Here is a 25,124-nt window from a genome sequence, read left to right on the forward strand (position 1 = left end):
CAAGTACGCGCCTCACTAGCTAGCGCCTGGAACAAAACTAATTAACTTGTGCAACAGTTCCAAAATGGCGACTTTTCGGCTCGTCTCACAGCTTTCAAAAACGGGTGAGTGGGTGCTTTTAACGTTTAAAATAATACAATTTGTATTCCATGTAATACATTAACAATGTACATATTACTTAAGAGAAATTTAATTGATTATCTTTTCATGAAACTATTGTAATGATGCTTAATCTTAATTGTGGTGTGAATGTGTAGTCCCATGTGATGAATTTCGAGGTGTAAAAATGCAACGCAACTAGATCTAGGATTTTTAGGAAGATGTAATTTAGCCTTGCCTTGTTTAGGAGATATATTATTTTAAAATTGCTCGTGAACTGGACATGAAACTATTATGTCACACGCATGTAGGGATACATTTCACAGTTGTCTGTGAGCTGCGCTTGCCAAGTAGCACACGTACGTAATGCACTACGCAGCGACAACCACGCGCTGTGTGCTAGACCTATGCTCAGATGATATGATTGAAGTATGAAATCTTGATTTCAGAAAATTTGGTTTTACATACAACATAGTCAAGTCAGACTCAAAGACTTACTGTCACTAACACATTATTTCATGCTAGTTCTAGCTCTAGACTATATATCACTGCGGGACATAAAGATTGGATGACTGACTGTGTGATGTATTTCAACCAGCTTCTTTCATATCCTTGCACTACTAAAAGAAGAATAGTTTAACCCCTTTCCTGGATTCCCTTTCTCCGAATTTTTAAACAACAAGAAATTTTAGATTTTGAAGAAATATTGAATAGGCCTATTTGTAAAAACAATTTCAAAGTCACTATCTGATAACCGTTGCAAGACTCAATTCAAGCTGGTCAGGTTTTTTCAGCCCTGAAAAACAGACATTCAGCCTGTACCAGTATAAACATGATTGATGGTATATGAGTTTGTGGTAATTCCTTTTGAAAGATTATTTTGTATCTGTGTGTTTTCTTTTCAGGCTGTTCAGCTCTCTTGTATGATGCAGTGAAGCCAGTGACATATGCATCTGCAAGGTCATATTATAGTAAGTGTTTATGTTGGTTTACCAATGTGATTAGAAGGATATTAATTGGTGATCAGGGCATACATGCAAGTCATAAAACCATTGCTAAGTTCCATCACATCCCATTAGATCATGTTTTGATAGGATGTTGGCAAATTTACAGTGTATGGTGGTTTCATGAAAAATATACACAAGAAGATGGAAGAATTGAATGAAACCTAGAGTAGACAAAACTTTGAAAGGAGAGAGAACACTATCCATAAGATAGATAAATAGATGGATTGGTTGCCCCCTGAAAAGGTAATACAAAATATTAAGGTCATGGATTTTTATGAAAATGTGTTTTTTGTTGTTGTTGTCTCCAGTTGTCGGGTGATCAAAAACAATGATCAGTTAACTTTAAAAGCTAATTTTGATAAGAGGACAACATTTCTTGGGGTTACAATATCTGTTTGAGCGGGATGACAATTGCTTTTCCCTTTGACAATGTTCTTTAGGAATCTGACTTGAGATTTATCAACATGAAGAGAAAATTACATGTGATGTGTCTTTGCAAGTTAAGAATCAATTATATCAAGAATATTTTTATCATTGAGGCATTTGTCCATGCTAAATGCCAATTTATAGTTTTTCAAATTTTAATCCATGATCAATTCTTTTGTCTCTAAATGTTGAACAATGTAGCTTATGTTTTGGCTGTGCACCTGTATGCAAGAATCATTTGTCCTAAATTTGTAATGTTTCATAATGCTCGTTATTACAGAATATGTTAATGCGAGGGAGAAAGGAGATTCTTTTAGAGAGATCACTGACCGAGCAGCATCAACTTTATTCTTCACTGAGCTGACGAGGGGTAAGATGGATATGCTTTTATAGGGGAATCCAATCTTTGTAATTAATTCATTTTTTTAAAGCAAAAAAATAAGGGAAAGAGAATGGTGAAAATTTGAAATTAATCGTATCCAATCTTTGTAATTAGTTCATTTTTTAAAGCAAAAAATAATGGAAAGATAATAGTGACAGTTTGAAATTAATCAGACCAATATTAAGAAAATTATGAGTGTTTTAAATATGAGATCCCATTAGTCTATGCAAATCTCAAACTGGCAATTTGGTCAGTGGATTGTTAATTTGTCACATGCCATTCTTCCATTTGTCATATACAAAAAATATCATAAAAATTAAGAATTTTGAAATTCAGTCTTATTTTCAAACATTTTCTAATAGATTAAGGGAAACAAATTCCAGCACTTTCATTACACTTGAAAATATGAAATAGAATATTCATGTAAAAAAAAATCAATTTGTTACCGTATCTACTATTTGGCAAGGGGTTTTTATCAATATCAAACATTAGAAATCCATGTTTTAAGCTCCAGTCTTCCAAATAATTTGCAAAACTGCCAGTCATCTGTGTTTTGGAAGACTAATCATTATTTGGGGGCCTTTAATATAATGTTACAAACAATTCTGTGTAATAAGTACTGCTGGAATACAAAATACTGTTCCTAATTTTATCCTAAGGACTCCTAATTGTAGATGTGAAAAGTTGGCAGGTATGCATTTGTAAAGAAGTATTTGATTTGATATTCTCCTGTAGGCCTGGCCATGACGTTAAGTTACTTATTTCGTGAACCTGCCACCATCAACTATCCTTTTGAGAAAGGACCTCTGAGTCCCCGCTTCAGAGGAGAGCACGCCCTCAGAAGGTACCCATCGGGAGAGGAGCGATGCATCGCTTGCAAGCTGTGTGAAGCCGTCTGCCCTGCACAGGTAAAGCTGCCAGTCTTTCCATAGAATAAACGAAGTGCACCAAATTGATTTGCTGAAGGAGAGATGAATTAAGAATTTTGAGAATGTTTTCCAGTCTTTCTCGATCTTATAAGATTTTCTTGGTTGTTATGAGGTCTCTTGTGTGAAGCCGTTTGCCCCGCACAGGTAAAGCTGCCAGTCTTGCCATAGAATAAATGAAGTGCACCAAATTGATTTGCTGAAGGAGAGTTTTTTTTCCCTCTTAATCCTCAAGCGAGGTTTTTATTTTCATAAATTCAATACATATTTACATTAATAACTCAATGAATGAGTGAAACATAACATAGGCTAAAAATTAAAGTATATTCAACAAATCTTCCAGCTTAGTATTGTTTTCTGAAGGAGAGATGAATTCCGGTCTGTAGGATATTACAGTCAAACCTGCTTTAGTGACCACCTATCTACAAAGACCACATTTTTTGTTGCCATTTAAAATAGTTTCTCATTGAAACATGTACTAAAGGAACCTGTCTACAAAGACCACGTTTTGTGTGTTTACCTTGGGCGGTCGCTATAGATGGGTTTGACTGTATCAGATTTTCTTGGTTGTTATGAGGTCTCTTCTCTACATATAGAAAGTTACCTCTGACCTACCCAAGATGTAGGTAATGGATATTTTCCAAAAACATGATTAATTTAAAATCACCCAATTGAAGTAGCTAGACACATACTTTACTTCATATCATTATCATGGATCAAAACCTTACTCATTATTGTGGATCAATCACTGATTCCTATCTGTGTGAGATATTTATAACTTGCTAATGTGTGAATCTTGTGAAAATACTTGTTTCTACTGGTTTGTGGTAACTTGTGTAATTACCCCTGAATTCTGTGTTGTTTTCTCATATGCAGGCTATCACAATAGAAGCTGAGCCAAGAGCTGATGGCAGCAGACGGACAACTCGATATGACATCGACATGACAAAATGTATCTACTGTGGGTTCTGCCAGGAGGCTTGTCCTGTTGATGCTATTGTTGAGGTAGGAATTTAATGTTCTTTCTCATTTTCATCATTATAAATATTGTTATGAACATGATTATCCTCATCCTTATCATATTTTATTGTCGTCATCATTTAATGTCATCCCTCAAATCTTTATCAGCATGATCATCATGATCATCATGATCATCATCCTTGCTTGTCTTGCTAACCATCATGGTCATCATAATTTTCATTAATTTCAAAGTTATACTCAAATGATCAATTAACAAGTTAACAGAATTATGGTGATATACAAATACTATGAATCATCACTATTATTAACACCACTACAATGATTCACAACCATCATCATCATCATCATCATCATATTTCCCTTCATGATGATGAATATATTGATCATGTTAAATGGTCTGTTTTTTTTCTCTTTCAAAAGTTTCCTTGTATGTTTAGTGTCAATTTTAATGCAGGCACATGTTTTAAATGATTAAAAGTATTCATAAACTGTATTTATCATGCACTCCTTATTGTCTCTTGTCTCTCATATTAGTGTATATACAGGTGTGTATACATAAATGTATCAGTGACAATTTTTCATTTTTCTTTCTTCCAGGGTCCCAACTTTGAGTTCTCCACCGAGACTCACGAGGAGCTACTGTACAACAAGGAGAAGCTTCTCAACAATGGAGACAAATGGGAGGCGGAGATAGCGGCTAACATCCAGGCAGATCATCTCTACAGATAGAAGCAGGAGATAACCTGGGACCCGTTTCATAAAGCCTTTTGTCAATGACAAATGACAAAAGTCAGTGACAAATCTGCTGATAACCAATCAGAAGCATGGATTTCAGTAGCTTATAACAAGAACTGTCATTTGTCACTGATGACAAGTTTTGTGAACCATCCCCTGGAGCTAATCATATACAGATTTATATTGTTATTTCAAAAAAATATTGGCTCAGTCCAACAAAAGGACTCTGTGGAAAATGTCGTGTATGCCTCTTTTGCACTGAGCATCTGAATTGGTGAATAATCCCCCTTTAATACACATATTTGTTTTAGTTCCGTCACAGAAGGATGCTCAGGTAGTTTTTAACCGCAAATGGTACTGTAAAGAAGACCATTTAACTTGTATGTCCATTGATATTCTCATCTTATGTTTTAATGGCTAATACCGGTACATTGCTTCCATTCAAACCGTCGTCATTGAACAATAGGGTAATGATGGTTATGAATGCAATCCTTTGCCAATTGCTATTGGCATTGTGAAGAATAGTCTCATCACAATTATGAGCACAAGGCATTAACTCATCCTATACAAAGCATTGATTTAAAGTGGAATTTGTTGCAGATTGATCTTGTAGTGAATATTAGTTTGCCAATAAAGTCATCTACTACTACTTGTTATTTATCTTCCAAAAAGGATTTGCAGGGGTTATAAGAAGATGCTTTAATTGTCTACGTAATTAACCATTATTGGTTTATGTTTGTTAGTTGCTACAAGTCAATCAGGAAAATGACATGCAGTGGATGGTTGAAAGCCATAATTCATATCATTCAGTGTGGGTCCAATAAAGTTTTTTTCTTTGAAATCATTAATGGTAATTATGCCCTTACATAACCAACTCTCATGACTTTGATTACAAGGAGACAAGTTCATATAGAATTAGTGTTCAATTCGTGGATCCAGTGCTCACACTTTGTTTCAGTCTGCCAATATAGCAAAGTTATTCCTTCCCAGTTTAAGAGCCATTATTTGCAAGGAAAAATGGAGATGATGTAGGATTGTGAGTAGAGGTACATATATGTACTATACAGAGGATTGAAGTACCGGTATGCATATTTGCTGTGTTTTCATCACATTTCTATCTATTCTGTATTCACCCCTCCCCCTCATATTTAACAATAGCATCACCCCTGTTGGAAGAATTGGTTTGGAGTTTAGAACCTTTCACAGCTTATGATAATGAATGTGTACATGCAACATACAGATATACAAATGTTCTTATCAGGAAGAGTGGAAAAGCACCCAATTTAATGGTTTACTTATAGAAAGTATATAAGTGTGTGATCATATCAGCATGGTTTTCTGTTGACTCTATACCAGCCTTGGAGCTTGATATTATCTGAACATTACTTATCAGTTTGCATGACAATTGCAAAACCTATCTACAAGGCAGGTCCCAAGGAGGAGTCTATGAGCGACTCCTTGGAAAGGACAGACTTTAAGGTACAGGGTTTAACTGTATCAAATGAATGAATTGAATGATGTCTGCTGTGTCAGGTGTTATGCAATAATAAAGATATTGTGAATGTTACTTCGGATTGTCCGACTCATTATTGGATGGATGCAGTTTACTCGTCTGCTTAGATTGGGTAGTAGTTCTGTATATGTTTGTTGTCCAATCCCTTGAAAAAAAGATATATGAACCATATCCATATTTTGAAATGAAGGGGTCCACACTAAGAACATGACGGACAAAATGTACAGTTCCTCATTCGACAAAGGAACATCCCTTCATTGCTTTTATGTAAAAATGTGTAGAACAGGTGTCACTTGCATATTCCTCTGTTCTACACATTTTTACATAATAGCAGTGAAGGGATGTTCCTTTGTCTATCACAGCAATTGTTGAGGGTAGAATGAGGAACTGTATGATTTGTCTGCTTTCTTTGTTCGTCATGTTCATACTGCCAGGAGCTGTTATCTCAAAGCTGACGGATATTTTTGGTATGTAACAAATCTTTACGAAAGCGATGAAAAGTTTACAATGTGTGATATTAAATTGCAACCATTGAATTTGAAAATATGAACTACAAGAGGAAACATGCTTCTGTGACAATTGCACCATGGAAATTTCCTATGCTAACCAAATTCCTTAATTCAACCTTGGACCCAACACCAAACCTAAACTTAACAATGAAGCTAAGCTAATTCTCAGTTTCAACCCTAACCTTATACCTTTGACAAAATACAGTCATTAAAGATTGCAGAGTTGTACTCATGTGTTGTGGTGGATGGTGGTGTATATTTTGTGATGACCGTTTGTGATCACAGCAGAGTTGTATTGATGTGTTGTGGTGGACGGTGGTGTATATTTTGTGGTGATGACCGTTTGTGATCACAGCAGAGTTGTAGTAGGGACTTTAAGATTTGCATGAAGCAATGTGGATTGCTACGGTCGATGTCCTTTCAATGCACTGCCTTGAATGGACATCCCAAATCTAAAAGTCCCCATTGATGTGTTGTGGTGGACGGTGGTCTATATTTTGTGGTGATGACCATTTGTGATCACAGCAGAGTTGTATTATTGAATATGGTGCACTTAGAGACACCAGTATTAAGCGCCTTATAAATATTGTTTATTATTATTTATTATTAGGGACTTTAAGATTTGCGTGGACTGATACGTGTGACGTCCATTCTAGGCGTGCATTAAAAGGATGTCAGTCGTAGCAATCCCCATTGTCTTCGTGCAAATCTAAAAGTCCCTATTGATGTGTTTTGTGGACGGTGGTGTATATTTTGTGGTGATGACCGATCACAGCAGAGTTGTATTGATGTGTTGTGATCGTGGTGAACATTTTTAGTTAGGTAGTTGTTTTCAATTATTGTGCTGATGGTGAATTTTTAGTAGAAACCACGTACTGAGACTTATGAATAAAGCACACAATTGTCAAGCCATTTAGAATTTCACATGTTTAATGAAAAGAATGTTTTGCACAATCACTTTCCTCTGAAGATGAAATGACATAGTTTGCATACAAAGCGACACAAGCAAAGGAGATCAAGAATAAATTTAGTTAAAAGGATATTTATAATAAATTTAAAAACAAATTTCTTAAGGTTCTCGATGTACATGTATTACAGAAATAAATAAGGAACCATTTATGAATCCAATGCCGTGCCTTTTTTTACATCAAATATGTTCCACTTTGGTAAACCATAATTATTTGAGAAAATACCTGTCGATGATCAATTCATAGTTCATACAAGATTATAAAGCTTTAATACTGAATAAAAAATAACATAAGGATATATATAAACACCCTTTTCCTAAAGGTGCTGACAATTATGTTTTTATGCTGATTTATTAACAAATTTCCGTTTAAAATTTGGAAAAAATCACAATAATTTACAATAAAAATATAGACAAGAAAAATAATGATAAGAAATCCCTTTCTCATAGTTTTTGCGGTTCACTAATATTCAAATTCCTAATCATATTCATGTGACACACACATTACACATAGGATCATCACTTGCAGCAACTGATTTTGACCAAAAATTACAAAAAGACTTTTGAACACATTAAAATAATGACAAATAAACGTTTCTTTGATGACATGTGTAATTTGAGTTAAATCCTGAGCCAACAGAACAGAAACTTTGTTTCCTTCTGGTTTAATTAATTCCTGGAGGGCGTATCACAAAGACCGTTTTTTTCAATGACAAATGACAAAAATAAGTGACATATCTGCTGATAAACAAACAGAAGCAAGGAATTCAGTAGCTTTATAACAAAAACTGTCATTTGTCACTGATGACAAGTTTTGTGAAACGCCCCCCTGGTCAGGAATGACTGCAAAAGATTTCTGCTTTAAAATGAAATCTTCTCTCTATCAAATGACATCGAAAATACCCAAAGCAGGTACAGGACCAAAATTTTGATACAACTCATTTCACTACATTATATCAGGACACATTGCTTTCAAACACCATGTAATCTCTATGACCTTCAGGACTTAAAACCAGAAGAAGAAAAAAATATCTTGCATGCATGGAATGATCACACCACATAACACTCTATAAAACACATCTTCCCCAAAACACAATTGTAGCGAAGAATTGGATCCCAATAATGTCATTCATCATTTAACAAAATACCTTATACATTGTTTAAGCTCATTACTTCCTAGTACTTTCCAAATATACGCATTCATAAAGATTGCTCATGTTGACAACTGATGAAAATTCTCATTTTCAGATTGTTCCTGATCTCTAAATGTTATTGGATTGCTATGGGAAAAATCTGTCTGCATAGAGAGATCTATACACTCATTATGTTTTGTCTAAGTAAACAATTTAATCTGATCATATCACTGAATCTGAAAAGAACATTTCATATTTGCGACCATAAATAACTTGTCTTGGTCCTGAAAAGAAACGCCCTAAGGAGCCAAGCCTTCGCAAATACGAATTCAAAACAGCAGCTGCAATTAAATAAAAATGAAATCCACAGTTGTACAATCAGACTAAGAAGCAGACAAATCAGAAACACAAAACATAAAAGTAAAAGTTTGAGATAATGAGAGGGTACAAGAGGGTATAAAGAGACTTAACTTGTGATCAATAATGATATGGACTAATGCTATTGAGAACCACAATTGGCAGTTGGATCATTACGTTTAATGGTTTACAAGAAGAATTCTCACATTTGTCTTGGAACAAATAGTCATTAAAAATGAAAGAATGAGTGTCCTTTCCATGTGACACCAAACATACATGACCAACATTGCTAAGAGATTATCATATTAACAGTGATTCAGATTTAAAATCATACCTTTACAATTCCTCGTTAAATTTGTTTCTGCTTCCACCCTGGTCAACTATCTATAAAGACTAAGAGTCAATTAAAATAACTTAAACAACAAACAACAGTAATGTAATATTGAGATATGGGTAATGATTATTGGAACATTGTCTATCTATTTACAAACTACATGTATTTTCCTTGCAGCCCCTGAGATTTTTCCATTACTTCGCATCCATATATGGGCAACAAAATATATATCATACTCCTAATCAAATGTGTTCAATCTTACTAGCATCTTAGGAGTTTAACAAACCCCCTTACAACAACAGATAGGAAAACTAATAGTCATATATATACTTTTATCTCGACTATTATAACTTTTCCCCGGCCAGAACTCATTAGACCTCCCTGCATGGTCACTGGCAGGTGGTTATCTCACCAAATCAGCTCTCAATTAATTTAAGAAAAGGGGCATCATGGGGGATCAACGGGTACCGCTTAGGCATTGTTGGCTGTATAGAGGGCGCAAGTAGCTTAAGTAGTGCAGTTGGGCTTTAACATAAATGAGGCTCCACTATCTTAGACATAAACAATAAAAACAAGATTTGTTTTTTGACAGGTTATCCCTTATATCAATCAATGCCCTATAACTTGGATATGATGATTTTTTTTTTTTAAAGAACAATAAAATGGAAAGAGATCTTGATAGGGGAACTGACAAGATTATTTCTATGGATACGATGTTACTTTTCCTCAACATATTATTATTCTTATTATTGAAGTAAAACAAGGAGTAACATGAATCCCTTTTTATCATGGAACTTCTTGCACCAAAAGAAATTAGAGATAGGATACACACTGTAGAACCAGTAACTTGATTTATTTTTAAAACCAATACTATATCTCATGTCTGTTACTGATAGAATTAAAGATGATCTTGAACTAAATTCTATTTCCCACAATACCCATTAATCTGACCACACTCCTCGCCGTGGGCAAACAATGGAAATAAATACATTTAGAGAACTGGTCACATCCTGGAGTATTTCTGCTGGACATGCATACCTAACTGCCTGCCCATCATATCATCCAAATGTCTCTTCGATGATGAATTTTCATATTTTTGGTGTTACTAAAAAATAGCCTTCCCTAGATTTAAACCACCCCTTTAAATAAAAGATGGAGAAAGTCTGTTTCAAGACGCATCTTTAGAATCTCCGCCCCCCTTTCCCTCTTCTTTCGTTGTCTCCTCTTTGCTCTTCTCAACCTCGCCTTCCTTCGCTTCTCCTTCTGTCTTCACTGTTTCCTTGCTAGGCTCCTCTCCATCTGTTGTCTTCTCTGTATCTTTCACCGTCATGCCTCCAAGCTTATCGGTCACCTCATCCGCATCCTTTTCAGACTTCTCGGCTTGCTTGGACTCACTCTCTGGCTTCTCGGCTTGCTTTGGCTCGCTTTCTGGCTTCTCGGCTTGCTTGGATTCATTCTCTGGTTTCTCGTCCGTCTTTTCATCTGCAAACAAAGAAAAACAAGTGGAAAAAGATTGTCCCATGTCCGACTATCATCAGCGATGTACAGGGTTTCTTTGGAGTTCCTCTTGACTAGGAGCAAGGGGGGGGGGGGGGGTTCTAAACATGTGAATGATTTGAAAGCCATCATTTCTCCTTCCTAACACATAATTTCATGATCCGTCTCTTACAAGTACATGATAAGACACCCCGGGTCACTCTCATATTTTCACCTGTACGGAGGTATGTTAAAAGGCAAGAAGTTTGTCTCGACCCTATTCAGACTACGACTTTGAGATTTTAGTTTTCATGGGGGGGGGGGTGTTTGTCTTAAACCTGTTAAATCTTGGTCATTAATCCCATCAAAAGAAACAAATTGGGGATGACACATGATGTTTGTGAGTCATTGTTGCATTATTTTTTAAGAAATATGTTATACAATTCATTATGAATTATGCAAATTAGATGCCCATTCTTACACCTTTAGTGAAGTGGAGTGGGGGGGGGGGGGTGTCATTCCCCAAACAGAAACAGGATTAAGCTTTGTCATTTTGTGTAGGGTAGGCGGGCACTGAAACAGTTGTTTGCAGCGCGACAGCAAAATGCTATGTGGCCTCTATATAATTCAAGACCCGATACCTCATTTCGTTAGTTATTGGTCGGTTTGTCAGTGTGATTGACTAAGGTATTTCAAATCCATGCTATTTATTAGGTTTACTTGGGAACGGGAAGATGGATATAGGGAGAAGCATACCCTGATTGTCAGGAGCCTCGGCTTCAGCTTCAAGATTAATGGAAGCTCCAAGCCTCTCGAGTAGATCAAGCTGGCGTGCTGAGGAGACGGATTGGGAAATCATGTGTTAGGAAGAGCAGTGAATACAGTCAAACCTGTCTATAGCGACCACCCAAGGGAAACACAAAAAGTGGCCTTTGTAGACAGGTTCCTTTAGTACATGTTTCAATGAGAAACCATTTTCAAGGGAAACAAAAAATGTGGTCCTTGTAGACAGGTGGTCGGTCACTTAAGCAGATTTTACTGTACCATATAGATTTGTTGGCTGCTAAGAAAGGGCCATTACAGTTGCATTTACAACTGCAAGATAATTACTCAATGCAGACACATCTACTAATATTAGAAACTTTTCTCAATCAAAATAGATTTTATTTTTTATATATACATTCTGATTTAAACAAAACTGTATGTGACATTCTGTGATTGAGAATTCATGGTTTCATATCTAGGTCTGCATAGAAATAAACCTGGCATGATCTTCCTCATGTGCACATTATGCATTTGCATAAGAACCACAAAATTGTTTTTACTTTCACTCACAGTGCTATTTTAGTATTCAAACTCGCAGCATATCTACAATTAAGTTATATATTTTGAATAGAAAAAGGTCATACACAGTGGACGTTTGGTGATGAATCACATCACAAGGCATGATCAGAAAGCATTTTTCTCAGCACCGTGTTTACTAAGCCCCGAAAGATGGTTAAGTATAATGCAATTTCATCATTTCATACCATAAGTTATAATATGTAGCCGATATAGAGTACGGAATATTGTATTTAAGTATAGCAGTAGAAAATTGTTACCCTCCTATAATTCATTTAAAAATTAAAAAAACAAAACAACCTTACCTGCTGCACACTCGGTCAACAATTTTTGACATTCTTCAAACTTCTCCTTGAATTTCTTTGCATCTGAAAAATGAGAAAAAGCAAAACAAATAAGCTCTCATGGAAAGTTCTGTCAATATCTTATCATTGACATTGATCTTGTACTTTCAAAATATAACAGAGGATACAAATCTCTCGATGTTGAAGGAGGTTTGGTGATGAATCACATCGCAAGGCATGATCAGAAAGCATTTCTCTCAGCACCGTGTTTACTAAGCCCCGAAAGATGGTTAAGTATAATGCAATCTCATCATTTCATACCTGGAATATAATCATTAATCTCAATTATCTCATGAAGTGAAAATACAATACAAAGGACATTAGTGCTGTGACAGGGATTTGAACCATGTACCTTGTGGTAAACAGGCAATGATAATGATATCTTTCAGCACTCACCATAGAATACAAACTTCCCCTCTGGGTTAAGAGAGGCAAATACAGATTACTGCCTTCCAAGAGGACAATGAAGGTACAGCAAGGTTGAAACCTTACAACATTTGCACGTAATACAGTCTTTGAACTTATAACTCTGACCATAACACGTATCAAAAATATTTACAAATAGAAGTAAGATATTTATCATCCATTACGCTTATGCAAGGTACCCAGCTTTCATGGAAAATTCTATCAATATTATATTATTGACATTGATCTTGTACTTTTGAAATGTAACAGAGACTACAAGTCTCTCAAAGTTGAAGGAGGTTTGGTGATGAATCACACCTTCCTGTATCAGTTTCATTTTCTTGTTAAAAGGATTTGGCAACATTAATGTTGAATTCTCTCCTAAATGGTTGACTCGTGCATATTGACGTTGTGAATGTGAGATTTGAAAGTACCTAAGAAAAGTTGAACATTGAGGAATGACCAACTTAAATTGTAGTGCTCTACATTGCACTGGCATATCCAGGACATAATATGATCACCTGAGAATACTGAACTTGTCAGCTTGCAGTTTCATATTTTTTCATCAGAATTTTTTAATATTAAGAGAATGATCATTAGCTTAAATGCATACAGGTATCTCTAAAAAATAGATGCTTTGCAATATCAATAAAAATTCATGTCTTTGACTCTTTGGATACAAATATGTAAAACCATGCGCAATGTTGCTGAAAGCCTTGGAGACTTGTGGATGCAATCAAAATTACAAAGGGGAATTCCCTCAAGATCTTTTGTGATACTTACTCTCTGCATTGCCGAATCGGATAGCTAACGTCTCTTGTTTGGGTTCTTCATCTGCGAAGTCTGCTAGTGTGTTCCAAACAAAGGCTTTATCACTGCCACAGTTTGGCTTCAGATCCATATGTGATTGAACTGGTTCAAAGGAATGATCAAAAGCATTAGAAGGGCGAGTCTAAACTGACAAAAAGACATTTGATACAACAAAGGTCAATTATCTCTACTAAAACATGAACAAAAGAACATTTATATAAACATTTTACAATTATATTTTGCAAGTTCAGGGTCTAATCTGATAGCTACAAGATGGGATTGTGTAGAAAATGATTCTACTTAAAGGAGAAATTCAAAGAAAATCACAAATATGTCAACTAATGTATCACTAGAAACTGGTCAGCTAACAGATGGCCATCGTACAAGTTTTAGGTCAACTACATATCGGGTGATTTATAAAAATACAAATACAACCACCTCCATAGCAGCTGGGATATACAAGAGATTCGTCAGAAAAATAACGATGTTTTAATGACGTCACTATATGGACCAACACTGCCCAAGCAGACGACATCCCATAAAGAATGAACATAATTGCAAAGCTATTATTTGTCAAATTATAATGAGTTTAGTGTATATAAATGTAATGGCATGTCAAACCATTCAAAAGGGGATATGACCCGATTCTGATAACTAAAATCTTTTGCTTGTAAATACACAGGATAGGGGTTAATTAACAATGAAAAAAACCAGACTTTCAAATTGAAAACCCCCCGGAATGATATTAAGGACGGCATTTGTTCCCTCTTGAAACGCCGAACATACCGCGGTGTGTGCAGCTGAATATACAATGGCGTCTTATTTTGTTTACAAGCGATAAATTCCTTTATTTTTGTATCGCTGCATTTGTCATCAAAATAAAAACATGCGCGGGGTTTTAGAGTGAGGCAATAGATTATTCATTTAGCCTGACGGTAGTGAAGTAAGAGAAAGTACTCAAGAGAAGATGAAAACACAGGCACTGAAAATGTGTGAGATGTCATGGGACATCGTCTACTTGTGCAGATCATGTCCATACTGTGATCTCACACATCTCAGCAGCGGTCGGAGAGCTCTTCAGGTGCTATGCCGGGGCTGTAATTAAGCTTTTGTAATTTATAATAATCATTACTTGGAATGTTTCCAAGTATTGAATTTTGATAACCTTGTGGTATCAAATTTCAACTTTGCAATAATGAAAATAAAGTTAGTTTTTAAAATCAATGAATATCTACTTTAAACAAAAAGCAGGATATTGTACAATGCACAGAATTGCATGACATCAACCCTAGTTATGGAATTCATTATCATCCTGACTTAGCTCAGGTAGTCCTTTGTGAATACTCAGTGCTAAGTAAAACCTTACAAAGTACCTTTATACCACTGCTGGATCCAGAAGAACATTTTATGACATTTTGTTATTCAGAGGTAATTGAGGGTTTCAGAAACCATTGAATGTAAAGTTCACTGACATCTCATTGAATACATATTAATGTAAGACACAAGGCATGATCAGAAAGCATTTTTCTCAGCACCGTGTTTACTAAGCCCCGAAAGATGGTTAAGTATAATGCAATCTCATCATTTCATGCCTTGTACATAATCATTAATCTCATTAAGTGGAAATTGAATTCCCTCTCGCTCGTTTAGTGTGGATGCCCCTATTTGCACAGTGACCATATCTGCGCACACAAATAAGTTAATCTCCTCTCTCTGCATAATCCCAGAATAAGGGAGGGTTTTTTTTCGGCCAGTAAAGACAAAATCCAATTTTTTTACTCTTGATTCCAGAATTATTTTCATTTTTCAATAAATTTATGGAAGAACATTTTGTTACTGTTAAAACAAAACAAAAAAATCCTGAAAAGAAAGGGTTGCCATGGCAATATCAACTTTTATTTTGGAAGTTTCTGCATTTTGGGGGCCATAAGTTAACCCTGTAAACGATCATTGGATCGGCCGCCGATACCGAATAATTTCCGATCGCCGATCAATTGGAATGATCGGAAAAAATCGGCAGAATGCCGAAAATTTTCAAGTTTTGGGCTATCAAATGCTCAAATAAAAATTAATGGCTGGGATTATTTTGTCATTTAGAGTTGTTGTAGACCATGTTTGTTGATATTTACTGCCTTTTCATGACTTTGAAATTAATAATATTGGTCTAAGAGCAGGGGCATAAAACATGTGGGCCTTTCATTTCATAGAATTAGAAACCCATCAGCTTGAGCGAGGATCGGACGACCAAGCTTCGACCGCATTCCACGCTGCGATTTTAGAAAATGACATCGGAAGTTGTTGAACTTGGACTTGACGGTTTCATGTAACGCTGCACAGATTTCAACATATGAAAGAAGCAAAGAAAGAAAGAATTATTTACTCGTACTCACTATAATGATTTGCACATATCTTGAATGTCTTGTCTCTCCTCATAAGTATCCTGACGTGGCCGTTGTTGTCGTCTCGTTTCTTCAACATCTTGACCTCGCCTGTCCCCCTCTCCTTCCATTCTGCTGGGCTCTCCTCGTTGGCGTATCGGTACAGCTTCGCCCTCCTGTCAAAGTTTGGCATGATTCAAAACATTGGTTGAATAGTAAGAGTAATGGATGAAGGCCCCAAAAATAGAGATCAAATAGACAGAAAATTCTCTTCTAAATTCTTTTATAATGAACTGGAATTTGTTTACTTTAGATGTTCAAGTAAGTTTCTTCTTACTATGTCACACAAAAACAAATGTAAAGAGAACTCAACTTATATAAAGCCACATAGTAGTCAGTGTCCATGTGTATATAAAACAAATAATTTTTTATCTAGGAGAAATTGAAGAACAATTGTCACCACCGCAACTATCTTGCTTTCCCTTACCAATTTCCACCAATCTCAAAAAGTCACATTCGATACCCAGGCATGATCAGAAAGCATATTTCTCAGCAGCAGCTTACTAAGCCCCGAAAGATGGTTGTATAATGCAATTTCATCATTTCATACCTGGTACATACTCAATAATCTCATGAAATGAAAATCTCTCTCACTCATTCATTGCTTATACACATATTTGTATCGGAAAGAAGGGTTTTATCTAGATTCACAATGAATGTAAATTTCAGAAAAGAAATTTGCAACTTACATTTTGAAAATTTCCTCTTCATCCTCCTCTAAGTTTTTGACATCTACTGGCTTCAGCTTGACAATGGGTTCAAAGTAGATGTCAGGACTGGTTTCTTCTTGCTACATCAAACAAAAACAAATGTATAGAGAACTCAACTTTAAAATGTTAAAGCCATGTGGTAATCAGTTTCCATGTGTATTTGATAAGAAATAAAAATTATCCATTGAATTATTAAAATGTCATGACTCAAGGAGAAATTGTAGAATTCCATACAGTTGTATTGTCACCACACACTTTTAAACATAGATTTTTTTCTTTTCCTCACCAATTTTTCACAAATCTCAAGTATTTTCATACTAGACTCATCATCATTGTTCACATACATACCCAGGCATGATCAGAAAGCATTTTTCTCAGCAGCAGGTTTACTAAGCCCCGAAAGATGGTTGTATAATGCAATTTCATCATTTCATACCTGGTACATACTAACTAGTACAGTAGTTCACGTCCGCAAAAATAACGATCGTTTACATTTTCGCTGACGATTCTGATTTCTGTCCAATTGTTGGCGATCCCAAAAATGGATAACGCAATGATTTTCTTGATGCATTTTACATTGACTTTGTACAGTACCTTTCACCTTATGACCAATAAATCCTAGAGAAGACGGACAACCCATAAAAGTTGACGGTGAACTGGTGGTATTTTATTACACGGAATCCGTTTTTTGTATAACCAGCGCGCAGTTCTAGAAGCCAAAACCCGCAGAGCACTGAAGAAAAAAAATGTCCATGAAAATGCAGATGATCCTTACTTTTAAGGAAGCATTTTGTCCGCGTTTACGAGGATATTCTCGTTTAAGCCGACGATCCTCATTCTCCCAAGAATTTATCGCTCAATACGTGAAAGTCTCTGTACAAAGTCAATGTAAAATGCATCAAGAAAATCATCGTGGAACCAGTTTTTAGCATCGCCAATGCGCGGATAAGAAATCAGAATCGTCAGAGTAGATCTAGTCTAGAACTCTAAATGCAGGCGCGTCTGTCTGCGTTTACAAAGTCCGATCCTTGTTTGTGAGGACGATCCTTATTCTCAGACCAGCACCCCTACAGAATATTAAAAGCAACTCTTGTAAATTTTAAGTCCAAATGTAACAGTTTGGTGGACAGACATACTGGCTGCATTTGGCCAGGGCTCCCAATTTCAATCTTTCATCAAGACAAGTTTTTATTTTAAGTTGGACATTTGTCAAACAAAAGATCTTTGAGTTTGAGTTTGACATTTTGTGTGGACTGTGGAGGCATCAAATCATGCTCCCTTCAATTTTGTGGGTGAGGAATGACACATTTGATAGTTGTTTGATTTGTTGATAATAGGAAAAGGCAGTCCAGCAGCCCCCCTCTCACATATTCAGAGCCATTTGCAGGGCATCATCAACACGAAATTCTACACCACGTCACATGCATGCATGTGCAGATATTCCCCATCGTCAATTACGTACTTCGCGGGGAAACAGCGGCGACACTTGCCGGTCTCATCGAGCAATCAAAACATGTGAATCTTACGGTTTCAGGAGAAGAAAAGTCACGATATCATGAAATATTTCATTAAATATAACATCGACATAAGTCTAACATACAAGGCTACATGTTTAATACATAAAAACTTACGTCTGCCATTTCGTTAGGTGGATATAGTCGGATTATAGGAACGCTTGTACAGGTGAACGAATGAATGAAATTTCGCAATCTAGCATACCCACTCGTACTCTACAGCTACAGTACGTACTTGCACCACAATCTCGGGTAGAAAGAATAGACAGTAAATTCTTGTTTCGCATACGGAAATACAATGGTCAATGCGAAAATCACGAATTGCTGTCTATTGTAAACACGTTCTGCATACACCCCACCCCGAAAATAGAGTGGAAATTGACGAGGCTCACATGCTAAGCCATAATTCCCAAGGGAAATACTTTGTTATGACGGTCTGTGGCGTAGCTATATGGGGAAGGGGGGGGGGGGGGCATGAGGGCACGTGCCCCCATCACAATTTGCAAAAAAAAAGAGAAAAAAAAAGAAGGTTAGAGTGAGGGTAGAGACCCTTTCGAAAGGGTAAAACTAGAATATGAGATGATAATATAACTTTTTGTAAGGATATATATTTTTTTCTTTCTTTAAGTAACTATAATTTTGAATAGGATCAGTATAATCAGGGCAGCGTAGCCAGAGTTTGATGTTTGGGGGGGGGGGGCACATACATGTAATTGATCGACATCCTGGGGAGTGGTCTGCAAAAAGTTCAACCACGATACGCCCCCCCCCCCCCCCCGTGGATACGTGCCTGAGTATAATAGGCATAAAAATGAAAAGGGGCTGTTTGATAGCGATAAAACTGATAATATAATAGATTAGTATGGCACCCGCAAGCCTACTGTATAGATTAGTATCTGTTGCAAATCAGCATGGGCCAGTAAGCTCTTGTAATTGAATCTTCTTCTTTGTTTCCCCTACACAAGGGAATCCAGGATTTCTTGGGGGGGGGGGGGAATTTTTGCTCCCAAAAATTTGCTCACTGGGGAGGAGGGGGGGGGGGGGAAGGTAGTGAGCATGTTTTTTGGGGGGCCCTCAAAAATTTGAAAAATCGCAACCACCCCCCCCCCCCCCTTGAGTGCCATGGGAGGGGGGATCTCAAAAAAAGGTAAGAATTAACAATTTTACTCATTTTTTTCCAGGGGGCAGGCCCGGGCCCCCCCCCCCTCCTGGATCCGCCACTGCCCCTACATCTCACATTCCCTTGATCTCATTCCTCCCTCCTCTGGCTCTCTCTCTCACGCATCTTTCACTTTCTTCCCTCTTTAATATTGACCCTCCCTCTATCTCTCTTCTTCTCTATCCCCAAACCTCTTCATCCTTTACATCCCCTTGATCCCATTCCTACTCCCATCTCCTTTCCTCCATCTCTCCCTCCCCTTCCATCTCCCCCTCCCACCCCCCTCTCACTCTCTCTATCCCTTTCTCTTCTTTCTCACATAAAAAAACAAACCAGACAATATCATACAAGCAAACCCCCTATGATCATTTATGCTAAACATAATTGCGTTACCACAGTGTGGTCTTTCCAAGGTATATAAAATAAAAAACTGGAAGAAAACAATTGATTATACAATGTTATAATCCAGGAGAGCTTATACCAACATGGCACTAAATGATTATTTCAAAAAAATCTTCACAAAGAGATACAAGGGTATAGAGCACTAGCTGGTCAAATTTTTAATTTACCCTTTCTGGCTCAAAAAGAAATAGAACAAATATGACAAAATTCAACTTCTATTTCTGTTACATAAATAAAATTACAAAAGTACTACCATAAAGAGCTCAACAAGGTATCCTTGTTGTTTTAATTATACATTTACCGAAATAAAGACATATAAATACAATCTGTATCTATTTCACACACAAAACATATATATATATATATATGTGTATATCAAGAAGATCGAAAATGCTTAAATAAATAAACACAATGTGTAGGTGAACCAGGTGGTTCCTATATGAACCAATTGATCATTGGAACCGGGTGACTCCTGTAATAAGCATATGGGAATGAAAGAATTCAGTAGTCAACAGGTTCAACTACTACAAGCAAGATGTCAATTTTAAGAACCCCGCCCCCTCCCCTCCCCCCCCCCCAAAAAAAAAAGGAAAAAAAAAATCCTACATAGCTTAAATTTTTCTGGATGACATAAAAGACAAATTACAAAGGTTGGAGTGGGAAAACAAGAAACATACATTAAACTACAAATGAAATGGTCTTCATGATACCTATAGCATCATATCTAAAGTGATGAGAATTATATCTTTTTAGGAATGACCAGCAATCTACAGAAATGAATCCATGAAATGTTTAAAGAATGAACCCTTCGTGTCTTGAACTGATCTTTCCTATCGAACAGGACAAGAATCAGAATCATGAAAGTGAAACAGAAAATACAAATGTCTTACACCTGGAAAGAAATATTTGAATGTTTTCAATAAATTTCAAGATTGCTGCATGAATGTAATATGGACAAATTAGCAAAACAGTTATAAGGCTTTCATTTTATTGCCTTACTCTGCGCAACAGTTATGTGCACTTCAATATTATTGCAAATCAATAATAAAAATATGGAATTCTGCTTCATACAAATCACACTGTTAGAAACTAAATTTGGTTTATACATTTGACACAAAGCCTTTCAAAAATAGCTTTCATATATTCAGATGTAGATGTAAATTAATCAGAAATATAGAATTCAGCCCTACTGCAATAGCAATGTTAGAAGCAAGAAACTGGTATACATACATGACACAAAGCTTTGAAAGACGGCTTTAATGAGCACACGAAGTAACCTTGGAGGTATAAACACACACATTTAAAGGTGACGTTCAACTTGGTAAAAATGAAAATGAATGTTAAGAAATCATTCCAAATGTGATTGGAAGTAAGAATACATGGATGGCAACACTGGTAATAATGCCCTCAGAAATACTTCTCTAGTTATGATGATATCTATGATTTTAAAATTATTTATGCATGATAGACAGTATTGATCGTAATATAGTAAGATAGCGAATTCATCACATTCTTAACATTTTTAGGGTCATTTTACATTTTAGACCATACATTACTAGTACACAATTACACAAATTCAGAACCATGTCAAATACCTAAAATGTTAAATGTTTTTTTAAAATCTAAAACCTTGCTACAGGAAAACGCACTTGATAATTCCTATTAATGAAAGACACATATAAAGATGATAAATTAATCAAGATAACTGATGATTTTCACCTCTCAAGTCCTGATATGAACAAAGGACGAAAATCTTACTTGTGTATTGCTATTTTTCAAAGATCCTAAATAGGAAGAATGATTATAACGACAGATATACAAACATGCTCTACTGCACTTAATATCAAGTATGCACCCCTATACAGATATCACCCAATCAAAATCTTATTTGCTAAAACTAAATACTATCTATAATAAATACTTTAGAATAACTCAACATTTATGGCACAAACAAAATTCCATGTAAAAAGAAATGCACACACAATACCCAAGTGACATGAAAATTGCAGATATATATCAACATTTTACGAACAATAACATAATTATGTAGTATCATAATAACTGCAGTTTTTCTAAAATATACATTTTTTTTAAAATCTCAAGATATATAATACCTTAAGGTGAAGACTATTTTGAAAATATTTTATATAATATTTATGTATTTTTTACAGGCCTCAAAATAAATTCTTTTCTTTTTTAAAGTGGTATACTTAAAGATACCACACCAGGCAAAGAAGATATCTACCTTTTATTGTAACTCATGATGGTTATTACTTCTTATTGCAAATATTATATTCTGTTACACATTATTGGTCTTACAAAATCTCAAGATTACTTTAGAGTCATCAAGGATTGTAAACCACAGAATGGCAATATAGAGTGTATCTACGGATAGGATTGAGCAGTATACCATGTACACTGACAAGGATGTAATCAATATGATATCTCCAAAGCCAGAAAGGTGTTAAGTCACAGACTTCAACATGGAGCTAACCCCCTTTTGGCTCTCAACAGATGACATCTTGCTAGTTTAGAGTGCTTACACTTTGGGTAATTTATTGGTTTGAAGTAGACATTTATATCCTGACTATTCTAATCATTACTGTGGGTATCACTTGATGAACTTGGTTTCACTTTTGATACAGAGAAGAAAACAAAGGGTAACGCAAACACAAAGATTTGACGTAGTATCTTCAATTATCAAAACCAGCAAATTGACTTGCCAGAAGTTTTCTCTCCCCCTCCTTGTTTTTTCTTTCTCTACATACATAACAATATATGCATTGCCTCTCCACAAAATGGAATACATAATAATAAATAAATTGCCTCTCCACAAAGTATGGAATACATGATAATAAATATGTAGTAATACAGTCTCTTAAAAAATACATGTATTGAATAAAGCTTTAATAGAGTATAAACAGCTGCACTGGAAATATTGACCATCAAGGCAAAATTATTTTGGGCTTTAGGGAGGACTGAGTTTTTGACTTGCACTTGTAGAAACAAGACTTCCTAGCCACAATTGTGTATGATTTTGCTTTCTTGGTGCGCCAGGATTGTTGTGGTATGACAGACAGGTGCCCTCTATGAGAAGCCACTGTTATGTTTTACTTATTACTGCTTTATTTAATGAGCTGTTCTTAATTCTCCAGATTCCTTTTTGATTTTTCAGAGCTAATCACCCTCCGCTCCCATAAAGACACTCCACTGATTACAGGTATGAGCATATTTTTCTAACAGCCTACGACTAATAATGCAACTGAAATGGGTGTCTGATATTGGTCCCAAAAAGACCCTAATAAATATATATATATCTTTAATACACATCTGGAAGACAGGGGTGGACTGAACTCGGACCAGACTATCATATGGAAAACTCTGCTGCCCCCAAAACGTAAGGCTTCAGTGATTGGCAATTACATGTACCTGAACTGTAATACTTTGGTAACAAGAACAATAGGATCAGGAGGATAGAAGGGTTGATATGGCACTTGCTACAGCAACGGTCGCTCTGTAGTCACTGTCCTACATGAACTGAATACTGAACTTCAATCCTGGACCAAATACTATGTTGCAACTTTAACCTTAACTTTAAGTCTTTGACAAAATAAAGCCTATAGCAATCATCACTGGAGCATATTTTGGAGCACTGAAAGATGACAATGGCCTTATTTTTTTGTAGAATTAGGGGAAACAACTATTCGGTCTTGGTCTTTAAAGAGATTGAAAAACTAGTTTCATGGCGACAAGTTGTGTATCTTCATTTAGTTACATAAATATGGTGATAAAGAGGTTGACATTTAGCGCAAAACTCACTCTATACACTTTAGGCATGTTTTAAAATCAGCCTTAAGTTAGGGAGCTTTTGAAAAGATAGCACAATTCAGCTTTTGACAGCAATAAACTAGTAATAAGTTAAAAGTCAGATGCATTGACAAATGAGTACTTTTCACTTAATAAACCATTTACTTAATATATGAACCAAAAGGACTGCATACATTTTTTTCTACCGGTAATCCTCAAATCAGCACCCTTATTTTATTTTTTTAGCACTTTTTGAACTTTCATGGCACTTTTCAAAGTTATGTTACATACACAGATAAACATGTATGTAGTGCTGTAGCCGAACCGCCGAACTGAACGGAAGTTCGCCGAACATGGCACTTCCGAATCGAACCGAATTGAACCGAACGCAAAGGCCTGGTTCGGATGTTCAGCAGAAAAATATAAAAGTTTTCCAAGCTAATAAACTTGTCATTTTGTACCTTATTTTCATGTCATGATTGTTCATTTTATATTTACTTTTTTCCCATTTTCCGCCTTTGTGATTTATGCCTATCCAGTGGTCAGTGCGACTTCACTGGGGCCTTTTTAAATTCCAAATCCTGACCATGCTACGTCGCGATCGCAAGCCATAAACAAGAATACATGTGCGTGATCAAAATATGTTCAGCTCAAACCCATCCAACAAAAAATTAATATTTTAATTGTAACAATATCGGACAAATTTTACAATATAAATAATGAAATAAATATATAATTATAGTATGGTATGTATTTATTCAGGAAAAATAGGGATTTTATATTTTTCCTATTAAAAATAAAAACTTATACAAAACAGTTATTGACGAGCCTGAATTTCTATTCATGACTCTAACATTAGACAACAACCGTCTCGGAAAATCTTTAAAAAATATCATTTGTTGACAAATTGAAAACATGATTCTTTTAAAATTGAAAATAAAACACCATTCAAGACGGAAATACAAATGTAGACTCTAAGTAGTATTTTTCTTCACAAATAATTACGTTTAGAGCAGTTTTTAATGTGAAATTCGTACTGGTCGGAAGCATGTGCAGAGGTCCTCCGTGCTGGTCGGGCTTGGCAGGCTGGCCGGCCCGCCCAGTGCCGACCGCCGTGGCTATAACGCTGCTTGCTATTATATTACCGAACCCCAAACCGAACCAAGTTCGGGTGAAAAATTACCGAACCGAACACGAACATAGCGTCTGACTTACAACACTACATGTATGTGTATCTTTTTGTATGCAGTTATACACATAGAATAGCACTTGTATTAGACAAGTTGGATGATTCAATGTCATCTTACACTCTGACATTTGACCTCATTTATTTTTATCGTACACAATGA

The 25,124-nt window shown here is 35.9% G+C and overlaps 2 protein-coding genes across 3 annotated transcripts; one reads left to right on the forward strand and one right to left on the reverse strand.

Annotated features, from left to right (window-relative positions):
* On the forward strand, positions 1-6,123 carry LOC587821 (NADH-ubiquinone oxidoreductase subunit 8). The gene is made up of 6 exons (XM_030991438.1): positions 1-104; positions 1,005-1,070; positions 1,813-1,902; positions 2,650-2,822; positions 3,717-3,845; positions 4,419-6,123. Exons 1-6 carry the CDS (start codon positions 65-67, stop codon positions 4,548-4,550), a joined length of 630 nt encoding a protein of 209 aa, XP_030847298.1. The 5' UTR covers positions 1-64; the 3' UTR covers positions 4,551-6,123.
* Positions 6,124-7,490: 1,367 nt separating this feature from the next.
* LOC587798 (ran-specific GTPase-activating protein) lies at positions 7,491-18,654 on the reverse strand. 2 transcript variants are annotated; one of them, XM_787507.5, is made up of 7 exons: positions 18,525-18,654; positions 16,873-16,973; positions 16,136-16,299; positions 13,719-13,847; positions 12,492-12,554; positions 11,602-11,679; positions 7,491-10,851 (listed from the first exon to the last, which is right to left on the reverse strand). In XM_787507.5, the coding sequence occupies exons 1-7, from the start codon at positions 18,531-18,533 to the stop codon at positions 10,538-10,540; spliced, it is 858 nt and encodes a 285-aa protein (XP_792600.2). In that variant the 5' UTR covers positions 18,534-18,654; the 3' UTR covers positions 7,491-10,537. The 2 variants fall into 2 exon arrangements, with proteins under 2 accessions (XP_792600.2, XP_003729360.1); XM_003729312.3 differs by lacking the exon at positions 11,602-11,679.
* Positions 18,655-25,124: the final 6,470 nt, after the last annotated feature.

The sequence above is a fragment of the Strongylocentrotus purpuratus genome, unplaced genomic scaffold, assembly GCF_000002235.5.
Source record: "Strongylocentrotus purpuratus isolate Spur 01 unplaced genomic scaffold, Spur_5.0 spur5_scaffold_2, whole genome shotgun sequence".
NCBI classification, from domain to species: domain Eukaryota; kingdom Metazoa; phylum Echinodermata; class Echinoidea; order Camarodonta; family Strongylocentrotidae; genus Strongylocentrotus; species Strongylocentrotus purpuratus.